The sequence below is a fragment of the Anser anser genome (genome assembly GCF_964211835.1).
Source record: "Anser anser genome assembly, chromosome: 6".
NCBI lineage: Eukaryota > Metazoa > Chordata > Aves > Anseriformes > Anatidae > Anser > Anser anser.
In genome coordinates, this window is record NC_139726.1 from 19,068,415 (window position 1) to 19,087,040 (window position 18,626).

Sequence of the window (18,626 nt, forward strand, 5' to 3'; positions counted from 1 at the left end):
CTTCTAAAACACGTTCTTCAAGTTTCGTTTGACAACATTGAGAACAACATCCAATAACACACCAGGCAGGACCACATCAACTTTCTCGTATTGCTTCCAGAGTAGATAAAAACCAAATAGATAGAAAAGTGTCATTAAATTCAACATGATGGGAAAAAATAACCTGAAACACACACATGCAGTGATGGGCCACCAGTTAGATATTACTGCTCTAGAAAAGTCAGCTCAATGTTCAGTACAGGTCAGAAAAGCAAACAGAGCATTAAGAACTGCAAAGAAGGAAAGGGAGAACAAAAGACAAAATGTTATGTGACTTTGTAAATCCAAACATACACAGATTTTCCACTCTAAGCACAGCTCTGATAACATCATTAAAGGAAAGCAGAGAGTTGGGAACAGCACAAGTATAATCAGGTATACAGAAATAATATATAAATAATATATAATCAGGTGTATAGAAAACTTCCAGAACAAAGAGTCCTACTCACCAAGTTTCTCTTTCCCAGCAGAGGAGAGTTACACCCATGTCTGTAACAAAACAGTGAGGTAAAGGTGACCATGAATCACCTGCTCGCTGCTTGTCACTTACAAACATCTACAGACAGCAACTGTTAAACATATGAGGCAGCATGGTTAAAAACAAAAATCCTTCCACATAACAAGAATCTAAACTTTTCCTGAGATGTAATGAAGTGTATAAATGACACCAAACTGGGCTGGAAACAGTTGATGGTCAAGTAACAACTAATTAAGGACTGACCAGACGCAGCCCATGATGACGAAGCGCTCTGACAGACCAAAAAGAAATATTGGCCTTCAAATAATGTAAAAGGCCCTCCCATGCCTCCTGTTACCAAAGTATTCAGGAATGGAAGAAGGAAAGTACCCCGACAGGAGGAGAAGGTTTAACAAGAAACCATACACACATAGGTAGTTTTGACTACACTGTGAAATTAATACTGTGAGCTTTTCTGTGTGATTTTTTTAAATCATCATTAAGAAAAATACCTAGATATAGAAGCTAATTTATAACATGCGAGTCTTACTGTTATTGCTGCCACATCATAATGTGGAAGAATGTACTAGGATATGCCACCATATGGTCATATTTGCTCAGTTGCCCAGCTCTATCTATTTTCTTCTTCAGTGCAAATGCAGCTTGTGTTGCACAAGAACAACATTAAATGAAAAGGTATTCTTCTAGGTATAATACATAATTTAAAAATCTGCTAGCCTAGATATAAATATCACTGTTTACTTATTTGACTGATATCTCCTTTACCTGGCATAAAAACAGAATGTGGATGCTTACCCATAAGCATAAGATGTTTTGGCATTACAAAAAAAAAAAAATAATCTGTATGTAGGAATAGCCACAACTGACTGCCATTAGAGGTACTAGCAGCACATTGATATATTTGGTGCACTGCTAATCACTGTTAGGATGCACACAGTACATAGGTTATACTTCAGAACATCCCCTGCGGGGCACCAGTAGTATTTTGGATAGACCATCTTGACACTGGATGATGTTCAATAAAAAGCAAACAACCCAAAACACACTTCCTTCCTTGAACCCTATGTATCACACAAGCACAAATCTTTTCCTTCTGTCTCGAGGGATCAACAGCAAGTAAATTGGCAGATCTCAGTTAAGAAGTGAAAGACACCTTCAGTAATGGATACCTAGGTTTTTTTTTTTGAGTTCCCCCCCCCAAACACATGGTTCTATGTGCCCTTACCTCTTGCTCTTCATTACCTCTCTCTGCAGAAAACTGTAATGCTGTTCAGTTAGCAGAGGAAAACTGAAATTCTTACACGAGAGATTTTTCATCACTGTATTTACTCCACATTCAGCAGCATCATATAACAAGCCTTTATTCTTCCTTCTCCTAAAGATGTTTTTCAATGCACACATTGGACAATATATAAGTGTTCGTGCCAGAGCAAGGCACTTGCTCTTACAACACAGACTGTAGTCCTGTTTTCTCTCTTCCTTGATGCCAGTGTTTTTTAATCCTCATATAGCATCACTCCAGTCCTTTCCCTGCCACAACTGTTTTCCCTAAACTGCTGGTCACCCTTAATGCGTCTGTTACTGGCTCTATTCCAAGTTCAGAAACCTTGAAAAGTTACAGGCAAGATTCGCTGTTGGAAGTCCATGGTGTAAGTTATTATATGATCTTGGAAGCTGCAGCTGTAGAGAACGTGCCAAAGCCACTACTACTGAAGTCTCACAATTTTCTTGGGTTTCTACTATATAAAGCATCTCCTAGGCATATGTATTCAAACCAAAGGATTCATATAAGTTGTTTTTAATATTATTTGTCACCTAAAAAAGAAATTTTATTTTTATGTACTTCTATTGGGAGTTGTTTCCCTGCCCCTGCTTACGGCAAAGATACCAGAGCAGAATGTGTTACAAAATGTAAAACTGAAGCGGGAGTCTAATTCAATACACAGGAAGCATGAATGCCTTGGGACTGACAGAGAACTGCTGCTGACTAACACACTTGATTTAGATAAGAAATTTATTCTTACTCCTCTTCCCTACTACCCTCAAATAACATACACATATTACCAGAGAGATGAAAATCTGTTTGAGACCACTAATTAGAAATAAAGTAGGACTTTGCACAAACAGATTCTCCTTTAGCAGATGGTTCCACTAATATTCACTAATAAAAAGCCTGTTTAAGGAGCTTATGTTCACTTAGATTGAAAGAGGCCAGAAACAGCACCATTATGTCAGCAATTAATCTCATTAGAAAGATTCCTTGTCAGTTTTGTCCAGGAACTCCGTAGCTTTTACAACTTTACTCCGTGCAGATTTCAATTCAGCAGTGCAACGTGCCTGACAAGCCTTCAGCAGCAGAGCTGTTCTTCTGGCTGTTAAGACAAGGTCTTAAACGCAATCTTATCAATATTTGAACACGCATGTATTAATGCAACTCCTTGAGGATTTACCTTATAGTTCTACCTTGGTCTTCCATTTATAATCATAGTAAACAGTGTCTACCTATCAAAAGTTTTGAACTATTACGCTAGTAGAGTTCAATGAACATATCAAAATCTGTATCATAACTTCTGCTTTTATTGGCAAGTTACTGATTCATCTCAAACAAAGCTCCCTCCATTAACAATTCTTTTTCTCTCCCATTCTTTATTACATCACCACTCAGTAAGAAAATCAGAGGAACACATTTTCTATGAAAAATATTTTAATTCAAGGTTATTTTCATAATTGTTCTCTTAGTAGGAAAGACAACATGGTATTAGCCGTTCATCAGAAGAGCTACGGTAACAAACATTTAAGCATGAAATACAATCTCTTCTCAAGCAAATGTAAAGTAGGACTGTGGAAAACCTAGGAGCTCCCTGCTAAATAAGACAAGACAGAAGTCTTCAGATTGTGTATGCACAATCTGGGTGTGAATGGCAAACAAAAAACAATATCTTACCTACTCAAAGAAAAAAAATAAAACAAAATCATATTTCAGGTTTCATACTGCCAGAGAACTATTCCAACCCTAGGTTTTGCCCTTGCTCAGTTCCTCTCAGTCACCTGAAGACTTTTTGCTATCTTCCCATATTGTTTGTGGTGGGGTTTCTCATTACTGATCTTCATTTAAAATTCTCCTAGCTTCTGAATATCATCTTCTCTCCACCTACACAGAGTGGACCAAGCGAATCTTTCCTCCTCCTTCCTCCCACACCAATGAAAAAACAAACCTGAGGTCACAACTTGTCGTATCTCATTCCTCATCGGAGTCTGTCTCCACAAGCAGAGTACTCAGTCTTTCTGTACCAGCTACACTTCTCCAAACTGGGCTAGTGTCAGTCCCTACTTTACTGAAGCAAACTTAAATATGCACATATCTTGAATATACTGACAGAAATGCACTGAAAGAAGAGACTGTCTGAGATCTTGTGCTCACAGTGAAGATTGTGTGTGTTCAGGCAGCATTAATAGAACAAGAGAACCTCTTCCCCAAGACTAATGCTGCAGTCAAGATATTTAAACTAACATCACTACTCCTGGGAAACAGAGATTCCTTGCAAGAATACAGTACTGTCTAAAGACAGGTCATTTTATTTCTTTAGAAAATGAAAGAATGATGGTATTGAGCTTATTTGATACCTCAAATCATTGTGTAATGCATGTATTTTTAAAAATAATCATCTGCATTATGAAGTTTGTGACATCATGAAAGATTCTTTAAAGTATTTTTTAAACTGTCCCAGTTATATATGTGAAGACAAACTATAAAAATCAGAATGAAAGAACAATTCTTAAATTAGTACAAGGGCAGAGCAACAGCTTTTTTCAAAAATGGCTTTTATGCTGAACATGTTTGCAGTTTTCAAATTTATGGGTGTAGCTGTCAACATGTATATTCACTTTTAGAATATCGTCCTGGCTTAATGAGGTCTCCTGGAATGATTTCTTTTTATTAAAAGTTAACATGCTTATGTATCTGGTTTCCACCTTTCTACTTTTTGTTGTATCTTTCTTAAACTGCACTACTTTTTAGCAGAGAGATCACAGCAAAGTTTAGTTTAAAACTTTACAGTGAATTAACTTACTTCAACACTTCAAGAAACTTCCAATGAAACTTTCAAGTATCTATTGTAACAGTCATTACTTATCTTCAACATAATAAACAACCTAGAAAAAAACTACAAGACAACAACATTTTAGTTACAACTACACACAATCACCAAATGGTGCTACATTGCAAAAGAGAAGTAAGATGTCCTGCTAGTCACTCCTCATAGTTCTGGCTCATACCATGCCTCTGTCCACTTCTTTCTGTCTCACCATCTCTGTAATTGTCTCCAGCTTATGCTGATGCTCGTTAGGCAAGGCACAAGAAGATTAGAGTCAAACACATATGCTTCTTAAATGAAACTTGCTGAGTTTGAAACTTGCTCAGACTGCTGAGTGATTCATTCAGAGTTATTCAGTAAAAACACAGCTTCATGAGCTCAGAACTGTTCCACGAGACTCTGCAGGTGACTGATGGTGACAATTTTCAAATTCATACACATCTCTGCAAGAATGCCTCACAATCATAGGTCAACCCGATTAAGACTTTTTCCTCATAAACAGCTGGAGTAGTTGTTGTTCTCTCACCTCTTCACTTCCACTTTATCTTCTCATTTATTCTTTTAGTTCTTAGGGGTTTTCAGGGTTGAAGCTGCCATGGTCAACTTGACTAAACTGCCATAGTTCTCTATGCTCTCTCTTGGGGCTTGCTTCCTCACACCTCTTCATCATCATACCTCTCTTCAGGAGCTCTTACTCCCTATTTATTTTTCTTCTATTGAACTATCCACAGGGTCTGATATGCTCTAAAGGCAACTCACTCCTCTGTAAAGGCACTCAGTTACCTCAAGCCCAATTTCTTTGTCTGTACAACCCTGTATAGAAGAATTTCTTCACCATCACTTTTCTTTGAGGAGTCTGCATAACATCACATACGTTTTTCTCTGAGTGTGACAACTGTGAAAGCATCCTGAACGGTACATGTTCATTAATCCATTCAGTACCATGTTTTCCAGCACTTGATTCATTAATTACAGTTACAGAACCCATACTGCTTCCAGATTACATCAAAAACTTGCTAAAAGAACTGCAAACCAGCAACGCTTTTCTTATAAGAACACATATTTTCCTCTTTTCTTTAGAATAAGTTATAGGAAGATGAAATATTTAATAGGTCAATTATTTAAAGAGATGAATCTGTAAAAAAAAAAGTCTATGAAAATGTTACATACACAGGGAAAAGACTGAAAGTCTAGAAGAATGTTAATTGCTTAAGTTCCTGAAACTCCTTTGACCAACTTGATGACAAAAGCATGTTCATTCCTCCCTGTGGTTCTAAATTCATGCTAAGAGGCATTGCTTTATTTCAAAATGGAAGAAGAAGCAGAACACACATTTCTATAGACAAAGGAGAATTTCACTTCATCATACAACAAAATCTAGAATCCATTTATTGCAGCCACATTACCCTAAGCAAACGGGTAATGCAAGTCAATTGTACATCTTTGCCATGGGGAGGCCCTTTTAAGGGCCACCTGTATGGCAGATACTGTTTGAACTAACAAAATCAGAAACAATTAGCTCACTCACATAATGCTTTTTAGTGCCTAACTCTACAGTGTTAAGGAATGAGGAAATTTTTCTTCAAATGTATCATGCATTTTACATTTTCACAAGGCCAAGGGCATTTCAAATATAGATTTCTGCTGCAAGTCTTTTCTTGTAAAGAAGGCTTTGGATAGTTTTGTTTTGGGTGGTTTGTGTGTGCAGGTTCCCCCCCCCCCCCCCCCTTAAATACAGAATACAGGATAAAAAAATGCAAATAACAGTATCAGCGTACAAGTATTAAGCAGGAAAAACACCCCTAATTTTTAGTTCGACTTCATACACTTCTCTTCATTTACCTCAAAAATAGAGATGGGTATTGTTCAGTCACAGTGAACCCCGTGACCACAGTCCATCATTAAATATATTAGCTACAGTTTCCACTTCAGCACCAAGTGAAGTATCACCTTATTACACTTTGTGAATTTCCACAACCCCTTAAAGTTATTTTTGACATCTTTGACTCTGATCCTGCCAACGCTCACACATTATCTTGAGCAAACTGAAATGTATAGCATTATGCATGTGTTTGTTTGTGTGCTGTGCATCATATAAGGAGTGAGAACTTCATTAATTGTTTGGTACAGAAGTGAACCCCTTTGGATGTTAGGCATATGGGCAAGAAATTCTCTCTAATGGCTTACCATCTATTGTTGTTCCAAATGTTAATATCTCTTTTAAATTTCTTTCCTTACCCTTCCACCCTCCTACACACATCACCTCCTTTACATTCTCCTTAAATGCCTAAAAATAACTAACTATGCATATGGTCTGAGCACCACAGCCCTATACCATGTAACTGAGGAGAGAGTATTTTAGTTTGAATAGCTGACCTCACATCCATCATCAGATTTTTTTTTTTTCCCCATGAGTTATCTCCCAGAGCTCAAACATTCAACATACACCACGGATTTGGCAATTGCAGAGTTCTCTAAAATTTAACAAAATAAGCTTTTTGGGTAAATAAATAAAGTCTATGAAAGCTGTGAGTGTATTTTCTCCCAACTGCTTCCTTTTGTGTGGTAAAATCATTTGAAATTAAAAGTTTAATTTTCTTTCAAGTACTCTTTTTCACATTAGAAATTTTCTGCTGGCATTAAAAAACAAAAAAAAAATCCAAACTTCTGATACCCCTTGGGAACACATCAGCCTACCCCATATTCAGGAACACAAGAATAAAGACTCATTCACTTAGTCAGCTTCAGTCATAAGGAAAAGAACTGGAAGCACCTCATTTAACTTCCCCTATTTTTTATACCATCATGCTTGTTGTAAGTAATGCTCTGCTGTGCCCCTTCTCTTACCCCAAGTAGTCAGCTGGTATAATGGAAGGGGAAGCTGAAATACATTTGTGGAAAGTGGTGTTTCAACTTAGCTCAGAGCAAGGAGAAAAGCAAGAAAAGAAAGCTGTACATCTGGGTTGATACATCTCCCACAGGACTAAAGAAATGCCTCCAGGATTACTGTCTGTTAAGGAAACTCCTAGGTCACAGTCTAGTTTCACACCATCAAAGAGGCATGGTATTTTGGATAAAGAACAATCATTTTTACTTAGACACGTCCTCCACTGTGAAATTCTAACTGTGCAAATTCAGTAGCAACAGCAATACAAATACCTTCTGTGGGTCTCATTCTACAAAACGCTCTGTTCTAATTCTGCTGCCTACTATAACCAGGTCTAGCAACATAGACTGCAGTTACCATAATTCAAGTTTAAAGCACGGTAAGCAGAGCTTAGTACTTGAAAATAAAGGGACTCCAATTTATAAACACAATAGAAAAAAAGGCAACATGAGGTGTATACCAACCTCACCTCATAATTTCCACAAACACAACCTAAGGTAAAAATAAACAATTTCATTTACCATTTGTGCTGCATTCACTCTGATGTATATGCCTCCTCCAAACACACACCCAGAGCACACAGCTGTGTCATGGGCATGCTCACTAGCTCTTATGACCTCCAGTACCTCAGGTCCTGGGGCTCATCAGTAGCAGCTGATGGGTCACTCCACACTTTTCAGGAGGCAAAGGGTACAGGGCTGCTCAAAGCCCCCCTTGGACAGGGCCAATGAGAAAGGGGCCACCAGGAGATACTGCGGTAGGCTCTCACCTTTGTTCAAGCTTCATCTGCAGCAGGCTCTGTCAGCAATGCTCTTTGGTAGGGCTGCACTGGGCAGCACATAAATGGAGCTGGGAGGAAAGAAGGAGAGAAGTGTGAACCACATGTGTCTTCTGTTCTCCTTCCCCTCAGATAAGGGTCACACTCCATCTCCTGGGGATGGGACTGAGCCCTCAGGGCTGCTCCTACCCCTCCCTGCTGTTGGGAGGGACTGCAGCTCACCCTTCAGCTTCTCTCATGCCCCTGACCTGTAACCAGTTCTTGTCACCTCCTGCTTGCTCTCATAGGGTCATTACAACCTAATACATTGCACGTATCCACACATGAGAATGTTCTGGAAAGTCTCACAGGGCCTCCAGCGTTGGCTTTAGCCAGCCCCAGGGCTCCCTCGGGGCCTGCAGCTGGACACCAGTTACCTTCATTCCCCACAGCTTCTCTGTGCCACTATTAGGGCTCACTTCCCTCAGGAAAGCAAAAAGCCAGGGCCATATTTCTGCTCCAGCTACTCCCTTAACAGGAAATAAAGTCATTTCTTTTCTTTTGGTGTGGGAGGGGAGCCCAGACCTGTCTCCTCCACAGCTGGCCTGTTGGCCATTTCTCCCTCAGCTGGACTCTGGGAGGTCCCACCTGCCTCCTATCCTAGGTCTGCCCGATTGCTGCCCTGGGCACAGCCGAAAGGCAGCAGCCTCTTACCACCTAACGGCCAGGCTCAGCCCCTCTCAGACAAACTTTGCCTCCCGGGCCTGCAGCCTGCTCCCAAGGCAGCAGCCCTGTGCCTTTGGCCTCACCTTAACATGCCTGAGTGGTTCCCATGGAAACTCTGGGCTCACACGAGCGCCTAAATCAAGCATATGCTTAAATGTTGAGGAAGCTGCAGCTTCACATTGAAACCACAGTTTAATTTTTTACCATAAAGTTTAGGGGAATAATCTGTGTTATTAGTGTTCATCATAAAATTCTGTTTTGAAAATGCGGCTCACTAGTGGATAGTTTTCCCAAATTGCTTAAAAGATTAATAAAATAATCATCTTGGGGGGGGGGGGGGGGGGGGTGGAACACAAACTATCCCTGTAAGGAAATCATTTTATTGCCTATACATGTGAATGAGCTGGTTTAATACTCAGGTTCACTGCCTCCTCTGCATTTAATCTCTTTCCTTTTATGTCCTGCTCTGATTTTTTAAAAGACTTTCAGGCTTTTTTAAAATTAATTATACAAATCATTAGTATTAAAAAGGTAATATAATGGTTTCAAGAACAAGCTTCACAGACTATCTGCATATTTAATCATCTCTGCTAATAAATTTTTAATCACTCATTGAGTTCAGGTTCTTGTCTTGAAGCTTAACTTGATAACAAACCTAGCAACTGGTAGACCTAATTGGTACAGAGCAAGTGAATAATTTATAAGAGGAAAAAGCACTGGGTGTCCTAGAGGTGTGCAGAGACCACAAGTCACAGATATTTCTGGGAGGTAGCAGGAAAACAGTGGCTGACGACAGGAATTTTGTGATACGCTGCTGACATCCAGAGGCCAATAGTCAATACTGTTCACGTATGTGAACCGGGCTGTAAAGCATGCTGTAAAGTCAGATTCATTAAGTTTTAAATATTCATGCATTTCATTAAAGTTAACATTAATTGCACTACCATACACATTGATTATGCATAGACCATAAGTGTTTAACCTCTGAAAGCTTGCAAGTATGTTCAAGTAATGGGGTACGTCCCATATTCAAGGATTTCAGTGAAATCTATGGCTACAAAGTTGAAATTAAAAATTAAATGTATTGCACTACTAAAGAATAGTAGTTCCAAATATCTAAACAGTAACAATTATTTTACTAACCAAATAAAAATTGATGTAAACTACAGGTTGATTTGTATTATAGGTTTATAGGTTGCTTTCTAAAATAAAGTGATTATGGTAGCAGAAACTATATGAGACTTACAAACAAATGCTAGACTGATTTGCAAGCTACATATATTAAACAGTTAAAACTTTAATTGGAAATGGTGGCTGAGTGGCTTTAATTTAGATGAAGATGACTACCTTCTAACAATATAGCACACACACAAAAAAAAAAAAAAGCGCTATTCCCTTATTCCCTTAAAATAAGCTGGTTTGTATCTTAAATTCCCCAAGTCTATTTACGCTACAGAGTAATTCTACCCCCAGGGTAGCACAAAATGCTACAACTGTGTAACCAGGATGTAACAGACAATATTTGACAGAAATGCAATTATTGAAAGACCCCACTTCTAGTTAGTTACATATGTAATCCTCTTTTATTTCATGGGTTAAAGCTCTCTCAAAACATTTAGTTTGATGAAGACTTGCTACATGTCAAAAAATTCATTAAGTGGCTTAATAAGATTGTTATGTAAAAACATTCAGAAGTCAAAAAACGTCATTTAACGCTGCCCATGCAACCTTAATTCTGGCCGTATATGTATATGTATAATGAAACACCAATGAATTAACTTTTAATCTCCTTTGAGCCAAAAAGATTTTAAGATTGGAAACTAAGGCACAAAGGGCATGGCCAACAAATACAATGCCAAACTTCAGAGTAATCTCTAAACTAGCTCACATCTTGAAGAGCGTACCCCAGCAGGGCTAATTACCCCAGATAAAATGATGTGCTTGCAGTTACACTGCTTCTGGTATCTCTGCATGGCAAGCTTATCTCTTCCTGGTACTGCACTACACAGATATACTCACAGAAGTCTAAAATTTTAAATCGGAAGAAAATATGGAGTGTTTTTCAAAGAGGGTGCTTCAAACTTGGTTGCTTTGACATCGATTTTCCCCCAATTAGTTTAAGGCTGTAGATTCTGACCTTCCCAAAGGTAAAAATATATCTCCTTCTTAAGTATTAAAATAAACCTCTCCAAACAGTACCAATTGCAATTAAAAAAAAAAAAAAAAAAAAAAGTTCTTAAATCCTCTATGAGGTAGATATAAAATTGTCTATATTTTGTCGAGAAGCAACTGTTAAGAGACAGATAGACCAGTCTGCCCAAAATAGTACTGATTTTCTCCCTGAGCTGTTAACAACTCCTGATTCGCCAATTTTCTTTGTGAAGGTGAGCACCAAAGTGTAGTATTCCTAATTAGAAGCCACAGTAACATACTAAAATTCTGATTAAACAGCATTCATTTCTTACACCCTTAAAGAACTTCATGGTCAAACATATCTTGTGTGATATAATAAAAAACCTTGCCATTTTTCTGACAAGAAAATACTAGTTGCTAGCAAGGATCTTTTAAGTCATATATCAACCACCTGTACCATTTAGCATGTTCTAAAGTAGTCTGAAATATCAAAGAGTTTTTTGGGGTGTGGTGTTTTGTTTTGTTTGCTTGTTTGAAATTAAGACTATTTCCTCCATATTTCTTCTGTAATACTGAAATGAAGAAGTAGCCTGTTAAGTGATTTACACACCAGCCAAAATTATATTAGTTTTACTGTTTTGTTTTTCTAGGGCATAGTCATAAACAACCAAACAGTTCAGGAAAAGTATGCAGATTAAAAAAAAAAAATGAAAAAGGTTTTGTATTCTCAGCAAGATTTCAGTTTAGATTTTAATTAAAAGAGCTGTCAAAATGCAGGAGGCACCACTTTACAGAGCAAGAGTACTTTAAATACTAGCCAGTTAAAAACCCTTTCAAATGTCCAAAACCCATGCTCATTAAGCAATACTTCATTATACGTGTTGTTTTTTTGGTTTGGGGTGGGGTTTTTTGTTCATTTGTTTGTTTTTGTGTGTTGTTTTTTTCTATTTTACTTATGAAAACTGAAAAACCAGGTGATGATTCTTGATGGCTGATGTCCTTCCAGTACATGACATAATCCTCACGTTTACCTTTCCAAAGGTGAAAAGGTACTCACTGAGTGGTTAGCATTGCTACCAATGATAGTGGCAAATACATAAATACAAATAAAAATGATGGCAAAGCTTTCACATGTCCAAGTAGGCTAGAGTATACAACCCAATTCATTTCTCGGAAGATGATCTAAAAAACAGGGTTGCAGAGGAGCAAATTCCTCCTTACTCTATGCCAATCTCTGAAATAATACAAGACCTCAGAAGTAATCCCATTGCTAAACTAAATCGGAAGAGGCTTTAATTAAAACTACATTTTTGTAATTACAATTTGAAATTATATTCAAGGTTTAAGAGTTAAATTTATTAGACTGTGAAGAGTTTTACAAGGCATTTCTAATGTAATGAGCTCAGACACCACATATGTTGCATCTTTGGTACACGTTATGAAGAGTTGCTTTTTTAATGAGCTTTAAAAACTGTATTTGCATACCAGAGGAAAAGGTCAGTGATGTGTGGATCAAGTCAGTAAATTAAGTATCACAGCATTACGTTATTATGATTGCCTTCCACAGGCGCACAATAACTAAACCATAGGCTGTAGTTACCATACTATTCTAATGCACCCATCTACACAACCTTGTCGGCATACATGCACTTGAGATGCTGTGTCTTGGGTCCATCTTACAACATCCTTCACCCAGGCCTCCTTTGCCTTCTTCCTCCACCAGTTCCAAGAGCAGAACAGCTGGTGTGTCTGATAATCAGAGAATCAAAGCAAGCAAAGGACAGAGGGGCCATATTTAGCATGATGGACTGTCTCTAACCACTACCTTCCACTACAGCCTTTACCTTAGGGCCAGGTCCTGAACCCTCATAACAAGATCAAACAAAGAGAAACAGCATCAGGACAGGGAAAAAACTTTCAATCCAAGCCCCATTTCACTTAAGACTTTGTACAAGAATGCAGCAGTATCATCCCTCTTTCAAAATAGGTACCAGAAGTATTTTTAATGCCACAGTCCAAAATTTCACTCAGTCTACCTTAATAGCTCTTTATAGTTGGAGTGTTAGATATTTTGTAACCCCTACAGACTGGTTAATTGGTAGCTATTCTGAAATGTGTCACTGTGATAAATAATAAAATAAGCCAAGAACCAACTGCAGATACACTCTATCCAGTTTTTCAGCAAAGAGTAAAGTTCATTGGATTCACCTTTATTTGTTCATTTTAAGGGCCATTGAAGTTGACTCCCTTCTCAGCTCTGAAACAATCCACAGCACTTAACAGGTCTGTGTGTGGGCATGTGTTAGAGACTGTAGGTGTATGCTATAGGTGCATATACGTAGGTGTACTATTTTATGCATATTTATACATATCACAGCCAAGTGACACCCCACAGCTCTGTGTAAAGGTGTCAATCTAGTCATTAGATTAGGAAAAAAATCTTTTAAAATATTACAGCAGAAATTGCACAACCCAATACAGAGGATCAGTTACAAGTAGCTTTAATAGTTTTTCACCTTTTGTATGATTATCCTCAAAGTAGCATTCAAAAATATAGTGCAAAATATTTATTCATTTTATTTACAAATAAAATGTGCAGTTCATCCTCTCCTTACCACAGTAAATATTATTCTTCCACATGATGAACAGAAATTATGAGAAACATTTGAAAGACAAAGTTCATTTAAACCCAAGAACAATCAGTTATATTTTTGTAGAAGTTGCACAATATTTTTTTTTTAATTGTTTTCAGTTGGGAAAAAAAGAACAAGAGTCCAAGACAACACTGAAAAATTACATATGAAATAATGTTTTTAAAAACCATAAAGTTATTTTGCTTTGACAATCACAATGCAAAATTCTTACCTATATAGATTTTTTTTTTTTTAATTTGGTAGCTAAAACTTAGAATCTTTACAATGTAATGCTTTTTCACTTCTTACTATAGAAATTGCCTTGAGGGGAAAAACTATTCTAGTATCTTCCTCTGCCTTTGATGAAACAACAGATGCTTTGGTTAAAGAGCAATTCGTGCGCAATAGTGTTTTAACTTGCAAGGCAGTACTCCTTTATTAAGTTGGTAGAATTCCACTAGCTGGATGAGATCAGTAAATCTGGTTTGACCATCATCAAGGGTATAAAATAGCTTCCCATCATCTTCCAACTGTAAAAATGGAAAAACAAAACAACATCAAATCCTCTTTTTGATATGGTATTTCTTCATGATTAGAATACTTGTTTGAGAAGTCTTCATGGAGAACAAGGTATTCATAATCATATGACTATGGAGAGAAGGAAAAATAAGTTGATCAAATACAAAAAGATCAAAAATAAAGAAAAAAAATCATGTATTTTTTACCTTTCCCTCTAAGATGCCTAAAAGGAAATAACAGTTGAGTAAATAACAGAATACTCCTCCTTTATTTTATGCCTTTGCTCTGGAATGATAGCTAGAGTTAATATAAATATGGAGTTTTTACAAACTGTCAACAAACAAGCTGCAACTTACTCTTAGGTTTCACCTTTTGCTCAATTCACTATTCTGTATAACTTCTACATTTTGTATCACTTATTTTGTAAGGTGCAATGTGGCTACACACTAGTGCATTGGTGTACTGGATGAAACTGTCTATCACAAAAGTAACATGCTTGATGTAGTAATATGTTGTCTAGGAGAAGGAACTGCTGCTACTCCAAATGCACGTGCTAGAATAGATAGAGGAGAAAAAGAAGAAACGGAAAAATATACCTTGAAAAACAACCTGTTCTAGGTTACTGAACATTAGCTCTTGCACAATCTGTATTGCATTGCTGACTACATACTTTCTCAATGTTTCCTCTTCTGTTGATATATCTAATATCAAGAAGCTTCAGTGCAAGAGTGACTATTCAGTATTAATATAAATAGGTAAGAGGGTAAAAAAATATTTTTTTAAAAGAAGAGGGGAAAAAAAAAGATATTTTACAAGACTGAAAGAGTAGTGAACAGAACACCCTGAAATTGTGCTAGCACAGAGCAATAGATGCTGTGCTAGGAAAAGATGCAACTATCCTGCTTAGTACAGGGAATGGAGAAGATGTAATTATCTCTTACCTGCAATTAAGATTTCTCATCTGAAGCAGCTGTTGAACTGCTTATGATTCCTGATTATTCTACTGCTTTCTACCATGTCTGGAAGTTGTTTGTAATTTCTTTTTTCTCAGACTTTGGTCAATCCAAGTCAAACATTGCTAGTTAAGGAGTTATCAATGTGTGCATGTGTAAGCTCCTGTGTTCCATCAGAAAAACAAAAAATGGATTAGCATCCACTGAACTTTGTTTATGCATGCAATTTTCCTGCCAACACAATGAAGACAAGAAAGAGTCAGACTTCTGTTGACTAGGACTTCATTTTTAGGCTTTATCCCCACTCCAAGTCATCCCCAAACCTTGAAGTGAATACCAGACAGATTGCTAATTCTCTGAAGAAAGTAAACAGTGTTTTGCAAAGTAAAAGCTCCTGCTAAAGTTATGTTGCCCAGGAACCTAACATCTTCTGCAAGCTAGGAAGGCTGCAATGAGAGAGCATTTATGAGAAAAAGACAGTCCCAGAAACAGCTGTATATGAATTATTCTTCATTCACATGGACTACAGAACAGCTAATTTCAGGACAGACTACAGTGAAATTGACTTCTATCAGCTTAGTGTACTAAAATTGAAGAATAAAATTAAGGTATCAAGTTTTCTAATTTTCACAGTATGGGATCTCAAATGTTTCCTAAAGATTTTCTTTCCAACTTTTTAAACTCAATTCCCTGCTACCTACCTCCAATACTTGTTGCACGTTACCAACGTTAACACGATACGTGCATTAATGTAGGGGAAACCTGAACTAGCAGGGTGTACACCCTGTTGGGGACACTTTCAACTTGAAGTAAGCTAAATGTAAGGAGGAAAAAAAAATCACTGAGAGACTGCATTATTTTTTTTTTACTTGTTAAAAAAAATTCCAGAGTGCTATTTCTTTATTAACATTGAGGGGGAATGTTTATCTCCCCTTCCCCATGGAGGGAAAAAGGCAAGAGTTTGGAGGAACAGTAAGATCTAAAGTTCCAGAAGGTAACCTTGATCTCCAACTAATATGCTACAAACTTACTGCAGTAGCACAAAAAAAAAAAAAAAAAAGTCTTGGTTCTTAGAATTCTTCATTCAGAAGATCATCAGCAACTGGAAGCATAACTTTTTTCTCCTCAAAAATATTTTTCTGAACTCCTTAAAGAGTATTGTTCTAGTAAAAACCAAGCAAGCAGTAAGTCAGCATACTGGACATGGCATGAGAGGGACTGAAGGCAACTGGAAGTTACTTTACAAAAAGGAATTGAAACGCGCATATATGTGGGGAACTAACAGTTTCCATACTCACATCCTCTCTCTCTGGATTAAGTTGTACTCGTTGCAGATTCCCAGCCTCCACCCCCCTGCCCCGGTAACTAGCATGGGATAAATTGCTTTACAAAAACAATCAAATTTTCCTTCAAATAAGACAATTTTTGCACTGAAGTGCTACAGGTCTTTCAGACATCAGCACTGAGATATGATCTGTAGACAGTCTGTCAAAACAGATTCCCCATTTCTCCACAGGTCCTACATCAGGAGAGCAAAGTTTTAGCAGTCACATGTATAATTAATTCCTGCAATGCACTGCTTGCATCTGCAAAAGAACACTAGAACTGACCAGATTTTTTTATTTTTTTTTTTAAGTGAAGAGGAGAATCATACAGGTCCATAGCAAACTGAAGACAAGTGCAGCTTCCTGCCACATCTACTCTTAAAGAAAAAAGGGTCTGTTTCCTGATAAGAAAAAGTGGTCTCTTGAATTTGAGACTTAAATGACATCCCAATGAAGCAGAGTCATACAGTATTTGTACAGAGTTCAGAAAGGTTTCTAAACCATACAACAGCTATCCTAAAGTAAATACAAGAAGCAACCATAGTCAATAGAAACACAAAGATCTTAAACCTGGGATTCTGATCACTGAATATATGCTGAAGCTCACAAAGGAACCAGGGCATAGCTGTCACTTTTGGATGAAGGGCTTCTGCAATGCTTGTAATTAATGAAGCAAAAATCCTGGATAATTCTTTTCCCTGACATTGATTCCCTCCTTTTCGCATTCCAAATAATGCAATAATTTTTCAGTCTTATTCTACAGGAAAGTTTTGTTTTTGTTTTGTTTTGTTTGTTTGTTTTAAAGCCCTAGATAAGGCATAAAGAAATTCTGTGAATCGACTATACACATTTCTCCTGAGAAACAGCAGAATCTCCCAGATACTTAAATAGGAATAAACAGCGGTTCAAGTATTATTTGGCTTGGAAGAAAGGTTCTTGTCAAGACAGAAGAAAAAGCTACAGGTATTCTCTATTCTCAAGCATCTGTGGCTAAGATAGATAATGCTAAACTGTTTCTCACCTCAACGGAAGCAATCTGTAAAGAAAACTGTATAAACCTCCTCTGGAGGGAGTGGAAAGGATTGGGAAAGCCTGCCATTCTGACTGTAGAATTGGATGATATCGTCAAGGAAGACTGATGAAAATATGACTTCAATTTAGGAAATTTCAGCTTACCTGTAAGTAACTGGACTAAGTAAGCATATCAGTTTTTTGTTACAATTGTCCCCCTGAAGAAGGCATGGACGTGAATATACCACAATAGCATAAATCACAAAAAGAGGCAAACAAAAGTGTTTGGCCCAAAATAAAAGTGAAAAACTTTTAAATAGATGATTCAGTGATACACATATACACAGGCAGTCCACCTAAACTGATGACTAAAAAGACAATATAATCTTCATTAAAATATAATTTTCATGCCATCATGGTTGCTTCTATTCCAGTTCCAACAGATTTGTGCATTTTTTCAAGGCAATTTTTAGGTAAACCAAAACATAGGATTACGTAGCACTAGTCAAGCTTTGTAACAAATGAAACAGCAAAGCTCGAAAATGTTCAACTCTAGAATATTTACGATTCATAGCAATACAGGTATTATGTTTATTATCATCTGTATAGCAGGGAAAAAAAACAGCTACAAACTACAACAATTATTTGACTGTATTGGCTTACAACAGTATATTGAAAATTTTACTTACGGGTACAATTTGAAAATGCTTTATTTTTAATCCATGACTCAATGACAATACAAATGTTTTGGGGTTACTTTGGCTATCACGTACCAAGAATACCCTACAAGAGATTGAAAATTTTCACATTAAGGTCACTCTGGAAAGCTTTGGAAATACACAGTTAAAATCGTTGTACATTTAAAACAGTAAGTATTGTGAGAAGCAGAGATAATCTTAATTACAAAAATTATGCTTTTAATCATTATTTCTTTGAAAATGTGTCACTTGAAATACTTTTCTTAAATTCTTCTTCACCTTGTCTATTATGTGAAAAATATGCATTTTCAGAATGAATGACACTGTAGGCGTTAGTTTTTACACTGCATAGAATTACAATACATCTCTTCAG

General features: G+C 37.1%; 2 protein-coding genes across 7 annotated transcripts in view; both read right to left on the bottom strand.

The window, feature by feature from the left end:
* The window catches only part of FIGN (fidgetin, microtubule severing factor), a 387,517-nt gene extending 374,065 nt beyond the window's left edge, over positions 1–13,452 (bottom strand). The window contains exons 1-2 of the mRNA XM_083840821.1: positions 8,020–13,452; positions 489–528 (exon numbers count right to left, since the gene is read on the bottom strand). The gene's annotated coding sequence lies outside the window, so the exon portion shown is untranslated. The remainder of the gene's footprint in view (positions 1–488; positions 529–8,019) is intronic.
* A 147-nt stretch (positions 13,453–13,599) lies between these two features.
* The window catches only part of GRB14 (growth factor receptor bound protein 14), a 66,182-nt gene continuing 61,155 nt past the window's right edge, over positions 13,600–18,626 (bottom strand). For all 6 annotated transcript variants that reach the window (XM_083840849.1, XM_083840852.1, XM_083840854.1 and 3 more), the window contains 2 exons: positions 18,245–18,338; positions 13,600–14,277 (listed from right to left, as the gene is read on the bottom strand). In XM_083840849.1, coding sequence (XP_083696975.1) covers positions 14,131–14,277; positions 18,245–18,338 — 241 coding nt within the window. In that variant the 3' untranslated portion in view covers positions 13,600–14,130. The remainder of the gene's footprint in view (positions 14,278–18,244; positions 18,339–18,626) is intronic.